This window comes from Mya arenaria, chromosome 15 (assembly GCF_026914265.1).
Source record: "Mya arenaria isolate MELC-2E11 chromosome 15, ASM2691426v1".
Lineage (NCBI taxonomy): Eukaryota > Metazoa > Mollusca > Bivalvia > Myida > Myidae > Mya > Mya arenaria.
The window spans coordinates 48,970,876-48,994,034 of record NC_069136.1 but is presented as its reverse complement, the minus strand read 5'-3'; the positions used below and the strand labels follow the sequence as shown (position 1 = coordinate 48,994,034).

Sequence of the window (23,159 nt, the reverse complement as noted above, 5' to 3'; positions counted from 1 at the left end):
AAATAATATTGAAATTTAGTTATTTTAGTAATTCACAGGGGATTCCGGTAGCTTGGTCATAACATAATCAGCGGTTAACTATCGGAATCCTTATCCATATTCCTTAAATACAGACTTATACTCATTATAGTCATTGTATACTGACATGAAAACTACCGGAATCCCCGTACCCTTTCAGATAGTATGTACGTACATACGCTCATAATGATATATAATGGGTAGTAAATAATTAAAACACCACCAAACATTTATATAGACTAAAACAATATTAAGTTTTAAATTTAAAGTTATTTCGCAGGGGATTCCGGTAGATTCCGGTGGATTTTGGTAGTTAGGGAGATTCCGGTAATTCTATGTACCCCTTAGGCAAATAATCAATGAACAGTTTTTACAGACATTTCGCTTCAGGTACCGTTTCGCTATTTTGTTGTCTCGAAGTATGTTGGTTATCCCTTCCTCCATTTATGGAACCACTGCCAGACCCGCACAAAATTTGCCTGACATGTCCAGTGAACAGCCACATTATGGGAAGACATATAAGGGACACAGACCTTACAGATAATGAATATAATTATATTGTCATTTTAGTGCTTTACTATATAATAATTTCATAACTTATTCCAAATAGAGCTTATGACAATAGTGGCCATGCTAGATACCCAAACAGACAGAGATAAACCACCGTAGTGTAAAAATATCCAATTCCCCTCCCACTTCTGACATTTTTCAAAGTTACCTTCCGGATTAAAACCACGACTTCCGATCGAGACTTGGGGCTGATCAATGTGTGGAATATTTTCATTGTCTTCCTCTACATCCATAGGAGTTTCTTTACTCTTCGGACTCGCTCTTACTTTCTTCTTTGATGGCATTTTGTTGACAAATTAAAACGTTAAATCTGGCGCTATTTGTTCCGGAAGTAAATATAAACATTTGTAACTTTCGCTACCCTACAAGACAATTATTTAGTCAAACGTCCAGTTATAAACTTGTCAAACGGTAAACATGCATTGTCAATAAATAATAATAATTCGAGGGCGGTTATGCGTCGCTCGGAAATAAATATCTGTTCTTTTAAAGTGTGATTTTGAAAGTTTGTTTGTAAAAACCCACCTGACATGACGTACCGTTGAGTTTGTTTGATTGGTTGAAATATATTTTATTATTGAAAGGAACAATGTTTGCAAGGTCATAAATATACAATATCAAAGTATAGGATTGTACTGGAAGATGGTGAACAACTTATGAAAGACCTTTCCCATGAAAGTCCTTTTCTCTTTTGTTTGATTTTGCAAGTACAATCAATATTCGATTTAATTTGTGATCTTCACCCAATAACTAGACTGGTACCCTCATTCTCTTTTTTACCAAAAAGTAACGTAGGGTACCAGTCTTCCAATAACTGACCACGGACATATATATAAACCATCTGATAATAAATAGGTCCATGATCATTGTTGAATGCTCGTTGATAAGATTTTGGCCATCTTTGAAATGTGTCCACAAACGTCTTTCTTAACCAAAATATAACATTCAGGATACGTTAACTGATTGCTTTCCTGTATTTATACAGTCTGTAACATCAGAAGTTCATTGTTTATATTCAAAAGGACCATTTCAACATCGCACATATCTTTTTTTGTAAATTAATAATTAAACTATTTATTTCAATTCACTTTTTTTAATTGAAAACAGAAGTATGCCATCGAGGCCTACCTCCCTTGCACATAATACTTTTTTATGTATGGAGCACTTTCACATTTGGCGAAACGAAATAATCTAAATGTATTCAATAACGCACGTGTTAATTCCCTTTTTGCATTTATTGCGTAAACACAACATATATCAATAAATACAACCGTTAAACATACAAGCATCAATAAACGGCAAATAAATGACTGGTCGCATATAAGCATCTAGTAAATGGTCGAGTCAAACATGGGCGGCATGAGGACCGTGTCTATAACGTGAATGACGCCATTTGTAACTGGAACGTCGGCTTCTTGGACTGTGGCGTCATTTACCATAACCTTGGCTGAAATAGGAAAATCAATTATGTTCTACATAGTTATAGTAGTAGCATGTACAGACAGAATCGAACGTTAATGAATGAGTATATGAATGTGTTTGATGAAACATAATAAGAAATATTTTCATCTACTTAAATTTATAGAGTAATTGTACAAATTTCATATATATTATCGTAACTAGGTAAGAACAAGTGTTATTTAAAGCTGCACTCTCACAGTTTTACCCTTTTTTCCAACGTTTTTTTTTTCATTTTTTATTGTCTTGGAATGAGCAAATTATTGCGTAAATATCTGCAAACCAGTGATGAAAGACTGCTGACAAAATATCAGATCGCAGATTTGCATATTTTCGTTCCAAAACTAATGTTTTATGGCTATAACCGTTACTATCGGTTTAAGAAATTGCATATAACTTCAATTTTTTAACTTAAAATAAAAATTTGCTATCTTATTTTTGTCAGCAGTCTTATATGACTGGTTTACATGTATTTTCGCGTAAATTAGCTCGTTCCAAGACAATAAAAATAAAAAAGTTGTCAAAACGTTCAATCTGTGAGAGTGCAGCTTAAAGTCTTAACTAACGTTAATTACGCTCACTGAAATATCGCTTGTTCAATAAAGCAAAATGAAAACATTTTCAATTGTAATACATGTACTATCTTTTTTAAGATCCGTTGTTAGTCATATGTACGTAAACAAATTATGACGAACTCTTTTTTATGTCGTAACGATGAAAGAACATATAATACTAAATCTTAATGCGACATATACCATACTATACTGAGGGACGCTGGTTAACTTTTTGTGCATTTAGTCTTGGTGTATAGTCCACAATGGGCCATCTTAAAGGCTTCAAATATCAACATTTTACTTCGCAAATGTCTATTTAACAGCCAACTTACAGTCTTCAATTTTAATGGTGACAGGCTCTCCCTGGACAGTTTTGGGCATCATATCATTGGACAGACTGGCGCTCCAGTACGTGCCACTGACAAGGTGGTATTTCAAAACGTCAGCGAGTGCCGTTACGTTAGCCAACAGTTTGTTCAATACATCAGTCGGTATCTTGGCAAAAGCGGCGTTTGTTGGAGCAAAGAGTGTGAAGGGGCCACCAGCCAGGGTGTTTGCTAGGTTTGCCACCTCCACAGCTGCAGAAAATAAAATATCACATTGATATTAAGTGTACCATGTAATTATTATCAACTAAATCTACACCGGTATCATATTTCATTCGTACTTGTATAATATCATCTATCACAATATAATATGAATTAGCGATATCTACGGCACGTTACAGTAATTCCTTATCTGGTCTCGTGCGGTATCATTGGATGTCTCAATGCTTCTTGAGGGTGTTGCAAATATCGGTAAGGTTATTCTATAGTTACAATCAACCAAAAACTGCTGCTTTCATTGTGTAGATTCGAAAGCTCTCTGTTCATGAATGAACAACCAGTTGTATTGCACCACTTCCCTTAAAATATACTTTACATAATTACAGTCGAACCCCGTTGGCTCGAACTCGCTTGGCTCGAATTCCTGGTTGGCTCGAACTGAATGTAAAGGACCGATTTCTTTAAACTGATCGTAATCATTCCCGCTTGGCTCGAATTTTCCGAGGCGAGGGTTTTACGCCGGTATATGTACCTGTTAGAAGTGTTGAAAATCGCTCTATTTGTTGAGTGACAAGTCCTGGAATGTCTGTGAATGGGAAAGGGTACAGCACTCTGTCTACCACGTGGATGACACCATTTGACGCGTTCTGATTAGGCAGCGTAACTGGGCTTCCCTCTGCAGTAATAAGCTGAAACAGATATTCTTAATATATTATATATACAGACTTATATATTGCTGCTCACCAGCATTGACTTACTTTATTTATGTACTGTGAAACAAGTTATTACATCATTATATTTATCACACTCGTTGGCACGATGTTACGCGAGAGTGTGGTATTGAGTTGTTGGGGGAGAACGTGGAAGAACGTCTCTCGTCTGGCTTAATGACAGCGTGTTTCATAAACAACTACGGACATACCCGTATGTGAAAATCCCGATTTGTTTAAATTGAAACATTCAATAGTCGATCCATTCGGAGCTCCTAGGCCATTTTTTTTTATCGAAAACAACTAAAACGGCCGAGGAGTTTCGAATGTAATCCATCTAACAATAAAATGAAAGTACACGGACAAGCCAAAAACAAAACAATTTACGATGACTCTGTTTAAAGGCACAATATGTTAAATTGTTTCTGAAAATGTCTTTGTAAGAAAACACAACAAAAAAACCAACACACCTTTCCATCATTGTAAATATTGAAACGTATTTTGGCATATCTGCTCGCAGATATTTCCACCAGACTGTCAGCTGTCATTTCATTGGTCAGTTGGGAAGAATAAACTGTTCCTGACACCACATGATACTTTAGCACTTCCGCTAAAAGCTGTTTGTTCTTTTCCAATTGCTCAATGACTGCTTTTGGTAGCTTCGCAAAAGCCTCGTTTGTTGGACCGAATACCGTGAAAGGTCCTACAAAATTTAATTAGAATATTGTTATTAAAACGTAAATAAATCGATTTCTTTTTAGAGTTTTTGTTGTCATGGTCCAAATCATTAAATTTATTATAATGGTATACTGAAAATGACAATAGTTCTGTATTTTATTTAGACATTTTATATCCCGATTACGAGTGTAAATATAATGTTTTTAAAGGGACAACATCACCTTAGACTGTTCTACTCTGAAGGTTTGAAGTTTGTTCTAATCTCATTTATGTTTATCTTTATACATTAACTGAAAATAAAATTATTAAAACACGTATTTAACCATTTGTTTTAAATATTAATAACAGGAGATTATCCCATACATACGTATATGTCCCTTTGTTTTACATGTTTAACTTCTTTGAATTGGTATATAGAGCATAAAAAAGTATAGCATGTCTTTTTTATGGTAACACATCGCATATTTTGCTCCATTAACACAGACTTCAATATATGTGCTCAGGTTATATCTAATACAAAGTGCAATAAAGCCAAGTCACTTTTTTGCCAGCCCTGCCTCTGTAACAAAGCCGTATTGCCCTGATAACGTTTGTGTCAGTCCTGCCTCGGTAAAGGGTATTTTCTGGTGATGATTGCGATTTTGACGGCTCTGCCTCTGTTGCAAAGTCATACCTGGTTCTAAAAGCGTTTATGTGTGCCCCGCCTCTGTAACAAAGTCAAACCTGGTCATAATGGCGCATTTGTCTGCCCTGCTCATACCTGGTCATGATAGCGTTTTTGTGTGCACCACCTCAGTTACAAAGTCATACCTGATCATGATAGCGTTTGTTTGTCCCTCACCTCAGTTACAGAGTCATACCTTTTCATAGTATATTTTGATTGGCACTGCCTCTTTATAACATAATCTACCTGATCATGAGAGCGTTTGTGGTTTCCCTTCCTCTGTATCAACGTCATAGCTCATGTTATCATAACGTTTGTTCCAACCCTGCCTCTTTAGCAAAGCCATACCTTGTCCGGATAGCGTTTGGGCCAACCCTGCTTCTGTAACAAGCCTCACTAACTCCGTGGCCCCGAGTTTGGTCGCTAGTTCCGGTATCGTTTCCCCATACACACAGACTGCAAGGCAAATACCTAACAGCAAACTTTCACGCCGCATAACTGCTATTCGTTTGATGAAGCAATGCCAGGCTATCTTCAAATTCTACGTTAGGGTTTATATTGGAATAAATCAACTGACGTAGGTGTTTAAGAATGTTCTAAATGTGGAATGCTGTGTAATAATGTCCTATAAAAGAACGTGTTTACAAATGTTTCATAACATTAGTAGAGGGGTTAGATACTATCATTAAATGCCCTGTAATATTATACATTAGTAGAGAGGTTAGATACTATCATTAAATGCCCTGTAATATTATACAACGATTCTGATTTGGCTTTCGCTGTGTACTGAAAGATAAGATTCGAAACCGATAGAATCTCGGCCAAATCCATTTCAAGCTAGTAGTCATGTATGTTTGTATAAAGATATGACTCTTTTTTCAAAATTGACAAAAGTGCTTCTAAAGAAGAAGTTAAAAAAACGTAAATGTGATGAAACCAGTATTTTGCTGGTTTGAAAAATGATATTGAGCGCGTGAATGCCGGTCACCGGACACCAAAATTTCGCCAGAGCGTGCCAAAACTGCGATCTGTAGTTTTCGTCAGCGCCATATCGGTCGTTTCCAAAAGAGTATTAACATGAACATTAAAAAAACAAGGTGCGAATGGTGCCCCAGTAGTTCCTAAAATACTTCAAAGGATGCTTATTTAAGAAGGATATGAATATTTTTGGTAAACTTACAAAATTCTATGAAATTCCATACCAAAACTTCCAGTGTCACTGAGTGTCTATTAATTTAACACACTGTTCTTTTGACAGGACACTTGTACATTACACTATACCCCGTCCAGGACAGGAATTCAAACACCCCTCTTGGATTCTACGCTATTGCAATTCAAATATAAGAATACGAGTGTATTGGCAGAACACCACTGAGTACCATACCACTGCATTATTTACTGAAGCTAGATGAAGCTGAACCACTTTTTCTTCCGCTAACTCCCGAGCATGAACAGTGTTTTAGTTTAACATGTTTTCTACAAATATTACAGCCCAAGGCAAACAGGAGTAGGTAAATTGGCAAATTACGGCATCGAAAGTATAGGTTTTATTATTGCGAGTTAAATTGTTAAAGTATCTAATAATAATTATATTGTTATATCCTTGAAACATTAAGTTTAGAAAATGAAAAATACCCTTTGGTCCTGTATAATTGTAAGTATTTGGAATGCCTCATTCATGATATGAACTTACATACTACAAACTGTATACGATCAAACTTAATATTCTAAGATATGTTTTGTTTACCTTGCAGACTACAATATGTCAGTACAGCATCCCCGGAAGGAATGCAGTAGTCCAATCTTACACGCCTGTATGAAAACGGATCCTATTTTGCTTCTGTTGTAATGTCATTGATTCCTTCTCCAAAACAAGCAAAGGAAAACCATATGTTGTGTTTTTATGTTGTAGATATATAGAGGTAGGATATTATACCCCATATACATGTGTTAGACTTTTGACATAATGTCATTATCGGTATCGTCTGAATTTGATTATTGTGTCTTTGAGCGCACGGGGTACCAACTCAGTCAGACATTTACAGTTAAAATGACGATTTTGCTTGTGGAAAGTGACCCAGGCTTTTCCGAGTCACCAAATAAGCTAATTAGTTAAGATTTGAAACGGGAAAAATATATAGAGATTTAAATACATTGCAAGATTTTTCAGAATATGAATCACATGCACAAATGGTAAAATTCGAAATATCGACGTGTTATTGTTAATATATTCAAAATATTGTTTTTGTTTCCCTTGAAATTTCACCAAATTATTCTATTTTAAAATGATTATCTAAAAACGCATTTATTAATATAACATACTTATCTTAATTGGTTAAATGGATTTTTTGCGTATCGTTTGAATCCGAACTGCTATGTACAATATTCAACTTCTTATGTTTTGTGAAGGACGATAATAAAAAAAAACTGGTTGGTTCTGCGATTTTAAAGCCGTCTTGGATATTTTCAAACATAATCAGAAGAAAATAAAAATAAATCCCTCGACCGGTGTCTGTGTCAGCTATTACAGATTCATTTAATCATATTTACAAAAGTGTCAGGAGTAGTTATTACGGTAACATAAGGGTTCACAGAGAAATGATAGATAAGGTTTGTTTATTCTTAGAAATATAATTACTAATAATAAATAATTGGAAAGCGAATTAATTTGATACATAGTAGTATCCAAAAAACAACAACATGAATTTTGAACAAACAAATGAAGGCATGCAATTCTGGGCAAAACGTTTGCCATGTCGGTCGTGATTCCCAATGCATAGGTGTTGCACACTTTTACTAGCTGTCTTGTGCTGCCATAATAAAAGCAGGGTTGTAGTGAAAGAATCTTAGACATTATGTTAGTAGATATACAACAACGTTAGAAATAACCTGTCAAATAGCAAAACAACCACCGAGAGCAACACATGAACAAGATTTATGCCAGTAGGAAGATCGCTTATAGCCATGGTAGGAATGAGATAATCTCCGCGCTGATATTGTGCTTCAATTTTTGTCTTCAGAATCATAACGGTGGTGTTGTTGTCAACCCAAACAATGAAAAACATTACAGAGGCACGACGTAGCTATATCGGATCCATGTTTAAACCACATCGTTCCAGTGAACTAATTCGTTTGTGGCATATCCACGAAATTCATTATCTTAGCATGCTATCGGGAGCCTTCATGAATTCATTTTCAGATCCCAAGCGTACTTTTGTAACATATCTATGCTGTATTATACAGTCATCAGACTGACCGGACTATTATGATAGATAGATGGTAGATAGATAATTTATTTTGAATATATGTTCAATAAGCCACATGACCAGTGAGAAAAACAAAATACACGATTTAACATTTACAAATGACATAGCGAGTGGAGCACATAAGGCTTGCTTAAATTTTACGAACGATTTTACAGGTAACGAAGGACATAAATAGAGACAACGTAATACTTTAAGGTGCAAGTCGACATCATATACGGAGAAGGAGTATATATACCTATATATGCATACAGTGTCAACATAGTGCAACATAGAAATCTGAGAAAAGTGAACTTTTTACACATTATACATTTACACATTTCAAAAACAAAAATATCGATCTGCAATACATACAATGTATATACTTATGTAAGCATATTTGTGACGATTCGAGAACACGCTAATAGAAAAGAATATATCACATTTTAAAATAGTAGCAATACGTTATCTTCACTATTTGTGTAACAGAATCAAATGACGTCTATGCTGAAAATGACTGTTATGCTATTCAAGGGTCAAACATAATCATACTATGATAATCATAAAGAACCTATTTATGCTCAAGACATTTAAACACTTTTAATCACATCATAATGTATGACTTTTGGTTAAATTAATGATCAAAATAGCATAACTGAAACAAAGCTATATTGACTTCGAGATTATCAATTGTTATTAGATTCTGGCCCAGTTTTGGTTACTTCTAATGGACAAAATACAAAACATCAATTTGCCTGAGCAATCGGAGGTCTGTCTATCAAATCGAGCATGTTTTGGATCTTTTAAAGAAAACACTTAGTGTCAATAATGTAAATAAAACAAAAATATGCAAGGAAAACAAATCCTATTTGAAAGTGCCCGACCACCGATCTGGTCATGAGAGTGGTACCAAAAATACTACCAGCTCAGACCAAGGATCGAAGCCCGAACCTCTAAAGTGTGTTTACCATTGCGCTTACCGGACAACCACACTGTATGGTTTCTTATAACTCATGGTATAATGGTATACCTCTCTGAAATATACAGAGTAAATATACACATTTAATTCAATTTGAAAAGAAAATACATTGGAGCTACAAAAATGTTTTTATTGACAACCATTTTTTCTCTCAATAATACGAAAAAATGATTTTATACTTTTACTTACTGTATAAAAGTATTTTGGGGTCATTGTCTTTTCATCAAAGCAAACAGACGAGACTGTTCAATCAAAGTAAATAAATCAGTACAAAAATCATCACCAACTTTCTATATGACCCGGTATCAAAAGAGATCACATTTGATAAGATATGTAAACATATTTCCTATATCGCACTCGTTTTCTTTACTTATAAAACATACTTATATCACATTTTTAGTAGCATGTATTGTGATAGTACACATCTCTTTAGAACTGTTGGCATACATCAACGACCAGTCAGTACGCTTTGTACCTGAATGCTTAGCTGCCTGCTGGAGCGTTTAAGAGATTCACATCATAAATGCAATTTTAAGTTTTGCTCACCCTACCTTACACAGGGATATAATAGAAAGGTAATGATTTAAGCCAGAAGTGAGTGCAAAAGCACCATTCGGAAGAAGACATTTATTTATTATAGAAGTATCAGACAAAGAAGTGAGAGTGTACTAAATTGTCCAATGCTAAAGCATATTTGAAAATGTAAAATGGAAACGTAGTTTAACAATCTTACTCATCAAAGATAAACAACTAGTGATTTTTGTTAATTTTCAAGCAATAAATGACCCAAACTCTATGCTTTGTTCATACATGGATATGTTCTTTCCAGTTTACTCTAGTTTTTTCTCGACCTAACGGTTCCTTTATTTTCATATATAAATACAACCATTTGTACATACAAAGCACACATCACATGACAAGGCATGACAGTACAATATATACATAAATCAAGATGTTAAATAGATAATCATAATGTTAAATGAATAAAATAGACTTATTTCACAAAACAACAACAATAGAGAATAAGGGCAAACATATGAACCACTCATACAAAGCGTAAGAAGAGCTAAATAACTTATTAATACTTACTAAGTTACACGAAAAAGGTGACTTTAGACAACCACGAAATCCGTCCTACCTGACGATGGTGATATTAACGTGACCAAATAATATATCAATTGTATCAATTGTCTGATATATTGGAAATTTAACAAGTACATCAAAAGAATGGATCACACCGAGTTATAAGCTACAAATATACTCGGCGAAAAGATCCTGTGACATGATATAAAACTGACAGTTATTTGTAGATCGTAAATGCCGAGTGTTTCTTGTAATGCACCAACTTTAAGACCGTTATTCTTCGACAACTGTTTAAATAAAAATGTTTTTATTGCATACATATTGGTGAAATAGTGGATTTTTTTCTCATTTATTTCGAAGCCTAGTATAGAACAAACATCGCCACCAAGCAATAAACAAAGATGCTTGATAAATCTGGTACTAATAACTACTCAAAGAATTCTATGATATTTAATAATTATTCAACAATACAATGAACTATACAGTGACAAGCCCAGTAGTCGAACGTTCAAAAAAAGACCCTGTTACTATACTTAATGAGAGACACCAACATAAAAGTGAAAACGCGACGTTCACACGTATGGACACCACATACAGACCACACATGCACCAAAATAGCTTTATGAAATGTTCAAAGATGTTTAAGCTAGCATAGTGCAATTACATATACGTGCAAGGCACACTTTCAAATAATTATAACGTGCTCATCTTCTATTTTCTGTATAATACATTTTTAGCATACTCGACTTTTTATTATTTGATTGAAAAAAACTTTACTTTTCTAATTGCAGCATTGACGAGCCTTTTCCCTTTTCCCACAACACATACACTTTAACACGTTTTGATAGTTTGTTATAAAAGCGTTTTAATATATTGACGTTCAAAAATTATTTGAAATATAAGCACGGCTTTTCTCAGCCAAAGTATAGTATTACACTGATATTTTCTAAGTGGTTTACTGAACACAACAACCAAACTTTCTAATGCATCACTGTTCTCTCCAGACTTGTATAAACCTTTGATTGCTCTCCCATTTGTTCTTTTCTTCCTTATCAGGTCCCTTGTTTTTTATGTTTGAACAGCTGATGAACAATTCTTTTCGTTTCGGAGAATAGCAGAATGAGCAAGGCCTAACCAGATTTGTGATCATATTGCCCTTGAATTTCAAATGTCCGTTACAAATTTTGAGTGAAGCAACAGTTCCCGATAGCCTACCAATCATGAGGAGAGTATCGCTATTGAACGAAACCATACATCTTGGTTCTTTTAGTTCTAGAACATCGTCCCTCTGTTTCCATAGCAACAACGTCTCTGAATTGTTTTCGGTATTCACGGTATATACCGAAACGTATCGTTCACTTACGTCGCAAATTACGACTTTAAACGAATGCGTCGCATTGGGTAACGATATGCACTTTACATAAGCCGGTCTGTCAAATGTCACATAGCCTATCGTGTGATTCGCGTCCGAAGAAATTCTTTGCTGGATCTGTAACACCTCCTCCTCCTCATACTTACATATGAGTGCTGCAAGTCCGTTTTCAACAGGGTAGAACGTAACAATCAAGTATCCATCCATGTAATCAAGGTCATAACATTCTCCGTGTTCGGAGAAATTATGCATTTTATGCATATTTAATCTAAGGTCACATACTTTGTATGTAAATATTTTGCATTCTTCTGGAATCGTGACTGCCACGCAATCACCAGCAATGGCCGCGACGGAGCGAGGTTGTTTTGTTAAAGTGACATGGTTAATAATTATGTTGTTGTCTATATCAAACAGTTTTAAACGCTTCTGTGGACGATCACAAACAACTAATAAGTTTTCGTCAGATATTAAGCACATTCCCGAAATAGACCAGTCATCTTCCTCACGCAGTTCTTCCTCATGTAATTCCTCTGTAAGTTTCGAGTCAATTCTTCTATTCCTCCTAAACGTCGCCATTTTAAACCTTAATTCTGTGGTATAAGTTTCTAGTTCATGAGTCTAATTCATAAATTAAACTTATTGACAATGACATACCAATTGGTCATGAGCCAATTTTATGAATAGGCAAAAGCTTATTGACATTGCGCAAATATATCTTTAGATTAATGGTTGAATTATCCGATATCTGAAAGTAAACGCTCTTTCACCTAAAGATAGATGGGTAAATAGATATCTTTTGTAGACATAAACTTATATGAATGATTATAAACCGTTTTAAAAATTCTATATATATAATTCTACAACGCGCTTTAATCTGAAAAGGCTAGAAATACAAAATCATTGAATAGCTCGATTATTTGTATTGAGAAACAGCAGTTTGAAATTAAAGACTTTAGTGTCTCTTTTCGACTGTATACATCTTGTAAATTACCGCATTTATAAGTCATTCATATTGTCTTTAATAATACTTGTTTGTTAAGATATTTTTTTTGATTGCTAATTTAATGTTCATATTTTATTTGTCCTTGTAATTGTTATTGTATTCAAACAGTGCCTAATAATACACGTGTTTTGAGTTGAGTTACAGTTCACCTCGTCAATTGAGTCCTATGATTAGAGTATGAAACATGGATAACAGTTAGTCGTTGATAGACTTGACTCGGGATGCTCGGAACTTATTTCTAAGCGAAGGAAATTAGGATGAACAATGGTGGCAGATCCGCAAGAAGGATTGAAAACGTAATATATAGTTTAATAATATTTTATTGCATATAAACAAGTTAACATAGCACATTTGAACTGCTATGTATAGGAAATTCTAATGTAAACAAATTATATTAAAATGAGCTTAGTTCAACAATGATACGATGTTAATATATGATTGCAAGATAAAAGGGAAAAAAGAAAGAACAGTTTGTCGCCATTACCCCCTTTTTAATTTACTGGAATGACAGTTATAACGAAAATCGTCTAGTATTACTTATGTATTATTGAACTTGTATAAAAATGAACTCATTCTGTTCATCGGTTAGGTTGTCGAGGCCAAACAATAGTTTGTCGACATTAAGTGGCTGGAAGGCACGGGTTTCCCTAAACATTACTATACGTTCTATCAAATATGTTTTGCACTGGAACAGGAAGTGTTCGGCGTCTTCAATATCAGCTCCACATGCACATGCAGGGTGGGACTTTAACCTTAATGACCTCATAACTTAACAGGTTTCGTACCCAAAGCAACAAGGCTAAGTAAATAGTATCCTGGGCGGTGAAATGATTAAAAAAGGTGGTCACCAAGTCGGTCTTTATCGAAACACAAAGGCACACTTTCGCGCAACATCGTGCAGTATATAATATAGGATTGAAAATAGAATAGGCTCATACATGTTGGTGTAACTATGGGCGTCGTTTTCTCGGTGTTAACACATGTGCGTAAAACTTAAAGCAGGTTAAATACATAACATTGTAACGTGACACATCCGGCAATTGTGAAGTATTGTTTAATCCTGCGCCCGACAAGGAGCGCGAAAACCGAAAACAAATTCCGTTGTGCTCTTTTTGTTGTAGTCATAAATGTATTTACATACACACAGCATTACAACAGTGCCCAATATATACAACACATCTGTACACCCATTTTCATACAATAACATCAAATTGTGATATAATTGTAATCAAAGGACACATATATTGCCTCAAAAGAGACCAATGTTATATTCTTATCATGCTTAAGATGCACACATAATCTCACCTCATTATAAATAAGGTGTTACCAAACAATGCATTGTTTTCCGGTCGGTCCTAAATGCTTTATTACATTTGACGTGGTTTATTTCTTTTGTAGTTTAAGATACACTCCTTAGGACGCTGGAAGTATCCTGATACCTACATGTATTGTTTTCATTAATCCAGACCTGTATTGTTGGATGTGCGATTTTGATTCTCAGACACAATTTTACTGAACCAAATCCCGCCCAACCTAACATTTCAAATTGGGTTGGGTAACAAAGTTGTTATTTTCCTAGCTGAATCCTAAATCGGAAACAAAATCTTCTGATTCTTTTTATTTTAACTGTTCATAATTGAGGCTGGACTAAGAAAATACCCGGACTATCAATATAGATTTTTAAGACATTTTCGGACCCTTTTCATTAAACAATGAACTTTTTTTACGATAAAGATTGAATTAGGTTCGACATATTTCAGTCTTATTTGGTTACATTTGAACGAAAAAACAAAAACATCACTAAACACACACATTAACACAATTATTACGAAAACTGAGTAATATTGGCTAAAAATAAATCACACGTATGTTTTCCAACAATTATTTCTAGGTTGTCTTCGTTTAGTTTTTTATAATGTCAAATTTTATCGAAATGAGTGGAATTCAATTAGTTTTTTTCGTTCAAATTACATTTATTGTACTCTGTGTTACACTTGGTTTTGACTGGTTTATATTTGTTACGAAGAGACAAAAATATTTATTAACAATGAATGCCAGAAGAAACATATAAATAAAATACTTGTTGCAGAATATTTTTTTTTATATTAACTGAATTGATAAGGTGAAACAATCAACATATAAAGTACCATAGTTAATAGTTTTTAGTGGTTTATCGTCAAAAGAAACTTCTTACCCCATTGCGAATCCTTCTTAAATGGGCAACACATTAATATCGTCTAAATAAAGGCTACTAACTCGCTCACACAAAGCCATCTACAAACAAAATATCACTTTTTTCCTTCTTAGACACACCTTTACCTAATCGTTTGCAAATGAGTGGAAATAAATATATTTATAAATTAACGTTGTTCGATGAAATTGTGCCGTCATTCTTGATAATTTACTTTAATTATATTCTTAGATTGGTTTTAAATGTATTCATTCATAAACCGCTGAAACCTGCACAAGTTTAATACAAAATCATGTCCATTGACGATAGACTTTCATTTTCATATCAATAGTGTTTCTTTTTTAATGAAATGTAAGACGTGTACTTGTATTAATGGCCTTGTAATACATCATGTCTTTACATTAAAAATTGCAATGTTATGTTTTTTTGACCGTACCAATTCTGGTAGATATGTCAAACTGATGGAAGTTTTATTTATACTGCTTATTCTATAAAGTTCAGTATCTTTTTAAAATTAATCAGATTTGTGTAAATAACGAAACAGTCGAACTACGTTGACTTGCATTCGCCATGATCAGAAAGCTTCGTGACATAAAAACTCAGAGCCAAGCAGATATTGCATATTCAAAGGTTTTTACCAAACTTCTCAAAAGTCATATTTGTATATCTAGTCATGTTTCCCGTGTCATTCTTAATTAATCCCGTACACATTCAATGCTATTCATACAAACGTTTTTAATCTATTAAGACATAGAAAACATTTAATATTGATGTCACAAAACGATGCATAACAATCATATTAATTACAAAGTAGCATTTTGAAAGCACAGAACATTAATTTTATAAAAGCACATTTCAAGACTTAAGCCCCTATCATAGCACTACACTTAACCACTAAATAACGCATGTGGGAGTTGGAAAAAAAGCTACCTTACTTTGAAAAAATGAAGTGATTGTTTTCTGGACGAAGGCGCTGAAGTGTGCTTCGTTGTGTATCGTTGGATTTCATGGAGGTGGCTCTGAAGATGCTGTGCTTTTACATTGTTGAAGAAATTGTCTTATTCTGTTTTTCAAGCTGGCAATTTGCAGTCGTCTGCGATGTTGTAACATTCTATCTCTTAGGATGATGGAGCGATGTCTGTCTTTCGTGGTTCTAGGATGATAGATTTCCCGGAAATTATTTACATTACTGGCACAGTTACTTGGTATTTGGACGGCATTTTTTGGCCAGTTGAGCGATTGGTCCCTAGGGTGATCTCTTGGACTGAGAATCATGAAAAAATGTGTTTTGGTACTCTATGATACACATAATAAACAAGTAATCAACTTTTGGTCGTTTATTTTTATACATTAAATATTTTGAAATTTCATACAATCTTTATCATTCACAAGTTATGAAGGTTAGCAGATTTCGGGTTGATACATATGTGTGGAAAAAAAGTGTTGGTTTGAGTGTAAGATCGCAATGCATTTCACCCCTTGAACATTAAAAGTATGCCACTCGTGAAATATATCATTTGGTGCTCACTCGGTGAAGGGTATAACGATCTTACAATGAGACAAACACTAATCCTTTTTTTCCTGAAATCCTAATAAAAATAGCGAATCGGCGAAGATTTACTGGAAAAGCATGATAAATGTCGAAGGAGATTTAAGTTCAAGATCGAGATATGTGTTCAAGTTTAACCACTAGGAAATAATGACTAAGTGATTTGAGAATACCATGCACAGAAACAGCCACTATTTTACATTGTGTTGTTTGCTTAGTTACCATGATAACTTCTGAAAGAGAACTATTATTATGGATACATAATATAAACGTAAAAAGCTTTCTACTCTATTTTACTGTGGTCTGCTGTTTTGGGCATACATCACTTGTCTACATTTTGTGTATTATCGCTACTGGTTGAGAAGCAGTTTCCGACAGTTTTTAAACGTTTTTATTGAATTATTTAAACGTGTTTAAATATCTACTAAAATTGTTAATATTTTATATAACTACAGCTCAAGCTGCTATTGTCGATATATTTCTTACATGTGTGACGTCACATAAAGTGTATCTAATAGGGGCGCAAAGAGGGTACTTACACTGTTCTGATTAGCTTATGATGAGAAGCAGTTTCCGATAATTTGAATGCGGGGCATATTTAAGGTGCCTGTTGTGTGTTTTTATTATCCGTTTATTTAATAAAGTAAATATAAGACTGTAATAAGAGAAATGTTATTTAATTTTTCAGCATTTACGAAAAATTTAAACCTTAAAATTTACGACATTCAATTCATACTCGAAAATCAGGCAGAGACTGAATATCAATGATTTTTTTATTCATTTCTGATGGAAACTTGTGTTTGTTTACATTTAAGTGAATGAAGATGCGAAACAAGCATGACACCAGTGTTCACAAATATGTACACAATGATCATCGTTTGTATAAGTTAATTAAGGAAAACCTTGTAGCTATTCATAGATATGCAAATTAGGTTCACACGCATGCGCAATACGCTGCGCGTGCAGATCCCCCACGTGCAAGTTTGTGTACAAAATGAAAAATAAACATTAAACATTTAATAATTATAAAAGTTTCTTACGTGTCTCGGTAAGAATTTCAACTTTAGATTGCCTAGTTACCATATAGTTGAATTGCAGTACCTTCTTTATGAAGATCTAAGGAAGGTACGCGAAAAAGCGATTTGTCGGAAACTGCTTTCCGTCGGAAACTGCTTCTCAACCAGTATAACTAATCCTTTGATTGAGCTCAAACTTGGAGTTTGGAAATGTAATTCCTGACGTACAACTGCATTCACTTATTTCATTGACCTCATGACCTTGACACACACACCTTAAAACTTATGACTGACCACTATATTTCTAACAAAAAACGAACAACGTTTTGAGAAATACAAATACTGTATTTGAATAAGCATCTGGACAGTCAACTGAACAACATAATGCACACACATGTAAATACAATCAGAAACATACATATATTTCAAGTTATCAATATCGAATACACTAAGATATTCTACAAATTGAAACGTGTCACAAACTATGAAAAAATATGTTGTATTTGTTATACATATCCACAATCGTGAAACATTTATAACCATGCAATACAAGGCCCATCAAAAACTGTAAATCTTTTAAAGAAAGTTAAGTCTTGTCCGTTTGACTGTCCGAAACTGAATGACCAATTCACTGACCAATACCTCGTTTTCCTCGTGCTAACTTACAACGCCACCTAGCGTTCATTACATTTAACTAAGGAAATTAATTTACTTCTAATTCGTAAACTCAAACTAAGTAAATTACATTGTTGAACAACAATTGTTTTAACCAGAGAACTACTAGAACCATGATTTTAAGAAAATGCACAGAGACTGTTCTGCTAAATCCAATCCATCTATGTTTTATTTTTGACATGCAAACTACTTCTAGTCATCGCATGTCAACAATTATACGTCATCGTAAGAATCCAAAGTTAGAATACACAGCAATACGGCAACTTTGAATTGTTAAACACAAAACAGTTCTGCTATATAAGTATGTGAAATATTCTTACTACTTTTATTTGAAAAAAAATCAATGTATTTTGAAATAATAATGTTTTTAACTAAAAAATAATTCATTAACAATACATCAATTCAATCAATATTTGAAATACAGTGTGTTTAATATGATGACGGCTTTAGGCTTTGCATTTTTATTCAAAAAGGGTTCAGCAAGTTCGGGTCATTTCGATGAATTGACACTTGATTTAGATATTGAGTGTACGAAGGAGCATTCCTAGACTCTCAGTATCATCTACCCGATGGAGAAAACAACGCGATCTCACGCATCATATCTTACGCATTTCATACGCTTTGAAATAATTATCCATTCCGTTGACATATTTCAATCTGACGACAATCTTTCCCAGCAGTACTTATAGCATGTTGATAATATTGAAGGCACGTTCAACAATTTAGAAGGATCAGAAAAATAATAACGATTCTGTCTACGAAAAGTTTGGCTGTGCTGTTGATCTTGATTTATCTATGTAGGTGCATTTTAAAAACATACTTGGTTCTAAAGAAAGAACACATCGTGTTTCGACAACACTGTCGATCTAGATAGATCTGTAAGTCTTAAATAGTAAAGTTTAAACAATTCCTTTCAAGATCCACCGTGTATTTACTAGAATTTATTGGTTGGTCTTTCGAGGACATTGAATACGTCTTAAAGAAACCCTACATCTACCCCACTAAAATGGGGCTTTGACAGCGTTACAATTATTATTACCAATGAACAGTTTTAATCAAACCGAGGCTGATGGATATTTAAATTACTCTTTGACGTTATCTATTACTAAGGACACACATCCTTTATGATATTCGAGGAATACAACAAGTCCGACTAGACAATGACTACAAACGGACAACACTTAGAATGTTGATACTTTTAATGCTGAGCTCAATATCAATTATTACCGAATTATAATTTCAGGGTGTAAACCCTGAACCTTTTTTCCCCATATAAACATTATAATTTATGATCATAAGTAAGTTTGCAAAACAACATTATTTTTCTATAACCTCATTTTTCCACCACACGTATTAAAACTAATTCATACTGTGACACTTAACATCATTTCGCTGATCAAAGGCCTTAAATAAGTAAAAAAAAACCCACAACCTTTCATGTTCGGTAATCTTAAAATAAACTGAAGGCGCATATCAAAAACTGATTAAACACTTCGACTGCCTGATTGGATTGGTATTATTACTGTATTATCGGAATATAGACTGTAGCTACCACAAACATTTCTACACGCGTTGTTCGCAGTATATACTACTAGTCTAAGTATGTGATATTTGCATCATATTTGAAGCTGTCTGACCCTCTAAGTAGAGACATAGGAATACTTTTTATTATAAAATGTCTTCGTCTTTAACTTACCACAATAAACATATCATGAACGAAACAAGAGGGGAACTTTAGAGGATTAAAACTGGCAATATATATATATATATATAGGTTCTCTCGTTATCTATCATTGACTTTAACTGAAAGAAAAAAATCGACATTTGATTTTCCCAGCTAAATTCAAAAATGGGAAAAGTGAAATTCTATTCTGAAAAATCAATCAAAGGAAAGGAAAGGAAATCATGCTTAATGAAAAATTGTGTTTGAGTAATGGTAATAAATGGCCATTGAATATGAGTACATGTTTAAACGATTAACATTTATTTTTATATTTAAAATAACAGTGGAATATTGTAAGTGTTAGAATAATGTTGTTTTGTGCCCTTATGGCCTATATATGGTTGCCATGCTTTACCATTGATATTAAATCAAATAAATAATTAAAATACCTCTTGAACAAGAGCGCTCAACACCGTAGTGAAGCAAAAACAATCAATACAAAATCACATCTGTAAGTTTCACAAAAACAGCTTTCGAAGGACATTTTATGATTTTTTTTATTAATAAAAGAACATAACTTAACGATCAAGTACCAAATTTAGACAAAGCTTGTACAATCATCACCCCAATGTAGTTTTCAGTTCAAGCTTTACGTTTGAGAGGTATATAATTCCATTTTACTGACCGTTCCAAGGCGGTACCTAACAATTCTTGATAAACATACCAATTATTTATATATATATATATATATATAGTATTTATGCACTGTGCTGTTTGTAGAGTTTTGTGCTGTTCTACGTTTCTTGTTTGTGATTTTGTGTTCTATGTCTTTGGCGTTTGCCCATTGCCACTTAACCGGGTTTATGTTTAAACTTTTTACTAGTGAGCATGTTTCTGTAGCCTTTTGCATAAATATGTACATAGAAATGCATCTAAATGGATCTTGCGGGTGCACCACCACACTATTGTTATACACACTTCACATAAGTTTAATTATTTTTCTTTGAATAATTTTCATAGTTATGGTTCTTGGTGATTATGATTTTTGGCCATTATTTAAAGAGCAGTAACTCTTGTGTTTTTGACAAAATGGCGATGTTTTTTAGGCGCTATATAACTTTCACAATTTCTGTACAGAGGTTACATAATAAAAGCTACAGATGACCACAATGTGGATTTTCCTCTTAAGTCGTATCAAATTCAAAGCATTGAACAAATTCCTATATATATGTTATGTTATGTTCAAACTTACTGTTATAGTTCTAATGTAAAAGAGGAATATAATTAATGGAAAATTTAATTGGCAAAACACAACCCTTTTTTCTTTTGCTTCCAACTTAGCTCACTCTCAAAAACTATATTTAATTTGATAGTAAGTTCGTTTTTTTAGTAAACTTTAAACAAGAGGGCCAAGCTGGCCCTATATCGCTCACCTCAGTAAAACTTTGTGCTATAGACTTGTTGATTATTAAAGGGCAATAAAGGAATTTGGCTCCTCTGATGTAATATGCCCATTCACATTCTCACCAAATGTTGTGATGATTTGACAAATGCTTAAAAAGTTATTGAAAGGACAAGGGCTATTTTAGGTAATTACTATGATTAAAGCGCAATAAATCTCGGATAACTACAGCAATTTTGCTAATTATTAAACACGTTCATACACTTTCTGACCAAATTTGGTCATGATTGGACAAAGGGTTAAAAAGTAATTGATCGGACTACATACTGGATGGTGCCTGTCTGCCTTTCCATACACCATAGGTGGAACTATTATATGAGCAGTCTTTAACACATGACGAATATGCATTTGTTTCAAAAGATACAAAGGGCAATAACTCTTACAACGTTTAGGTTGGATTTTATATAACTCGTCACAAAAAATAACAATTTACTGTAAATAAGATCATGAAGTTTGAAGTTGGTACCTTCAATGGTTTCAAAACAATAAATAACAAAAAAAACAACAACGGATAACCAATATTCGAACTTGACTTACAAATTATCTAAACAACCTTTCTGACAAATTTCCAGGATATTTGGGCTGAAAATGTTACCTCTAAAGTATTAACAAGGTTTTTCTATGCTTGGGCTATGTGACCTATTTTTTGAACCCAGATAACCCAATTAAGAACTTGAGCTAGAAATCATTGAAACAACATTTCTGACAAATTTCCAGGATATTTCGGCTGAAAATTTCACCTCTAGAGTGTTAACAAGGTTTTTCAATATTTGGGCTCTGTGACCTAGTTTTTGACCCCAGATGATCCATATTCGAATTTGAGTTAGAAATCATCGAAAAAACCTTTCTGACAAATTTCCGGGATATTTTGGCTGAAAATGTTACCTCTAAAGTGTTAACAAGGTTTTTCCATATTTAGGCTCTGTGACCCAGTTTTTGACCCAAGATGATCCATATTCGAACGCGTCTGAGTAATTACTGGGACAAACATCCTGACGAAGTTTCGTGACAATTGAGGGGAAAATGTGACCACTAGAGTGTAAACAAACTAAGTGTGGACGGACGACAGACGACGGACGACGGACAATCATCGATCCTAATAGCTCACCCTCAGCCTATGGCTAAGGTGAGTTGTAAAGAAGGAATATTATATGATAGAGAGGTTAAACATGGCGGAGCCATACTGTTGCTTGATATGCCCTTGGTTTCATAATGTTTTTCGACAACGTCTCGGGCCATCATGGGACACTCGGGCCAGCTTTCATGCAATTACCGGACTTTGCCATTTTGGAATAATCATGGTTGATCGTAGCTTAATAAGTACATACCTGGAAAGTATCCAGAACACTAGTCAACAAATTTAATGACAAACAACGATCAAATAAACCACGATGTTAACTCATTAAAGGCTATCGACAAAGCGCGCCGTGCACGGAAAAAGTATTTACCAGAGACTTAATATTATAAATGAAATTGAAAACAAATATGAAAACGAAAGTGAAAGCAGATTATTTATGGATGAACAGAAATGACAGGAATGGCCAGAAAAGAAAAAAAAGGAGTCGATGGAATGAAAAGAATAATGGATGGTGTTAAGCTTTGAACAAACAACACAAAACACAAACCAACACAGTTACACATGCGGAGCATATATTTCGTTTGAATATGTGAGCACGTCTAGGGTCGGTCAAGCCTACGAACAATTCCTTAAGAATCTATGATTGAAT

At 34.0% G+C, this 23,159-nt stretch overlaps 2 protein-coding genes across 2 annotated transcripts in view; both read right to left on the bottom strand.

Annotated features, from left to right (window-relative positions):
* The window catches only part of LOC128220537 (structural maintenance of chromosomes protein 4-like), a 38,467-nt gene extending 37,529 nt beyond the window's left edge, over positions 1–938 (bottom strand). Inside the window, exon 1 of the mRNA XM_052928970.1 lies at positions 737–938. Within this exon, the coding sequence (XP_052784930.1) occupies positions 737–872 (136 nt within the window). The 5' untranslated portion in view covers positions 873–938. The remainder of the gene's footprint in view (positions 1–736) is intronic.
* Positions 939–1,916: 978 nt separating this feature from the next.
* LOC128219446 (transforming growth factor-beta-induced protein ig-h3-like) lies at positions 1,917–12,449 on the bottom strand. Its single transcript, XM_052927256.1, has 7 exons — positions 11,922–12,449; positions 9,470–9,473; positions 5,546–5,653; positions 4,326–4,558; positions 3,678–3,834; positions 2,933–3,178; positions 1,917–2,035 (listed from the first exon to the last, which is right to left on the bottom strand). Exons 1-7 carry the CDS (start codon positions 12,447–12,449, stop codon positions 1,917–1,919), a joined length of 1,395 nt encoding a protein of 464 aa, XP_052783216.1.
* Between the last annotated feature and the right edge of the window lie 10,710 nt (positions 12,450–23,159).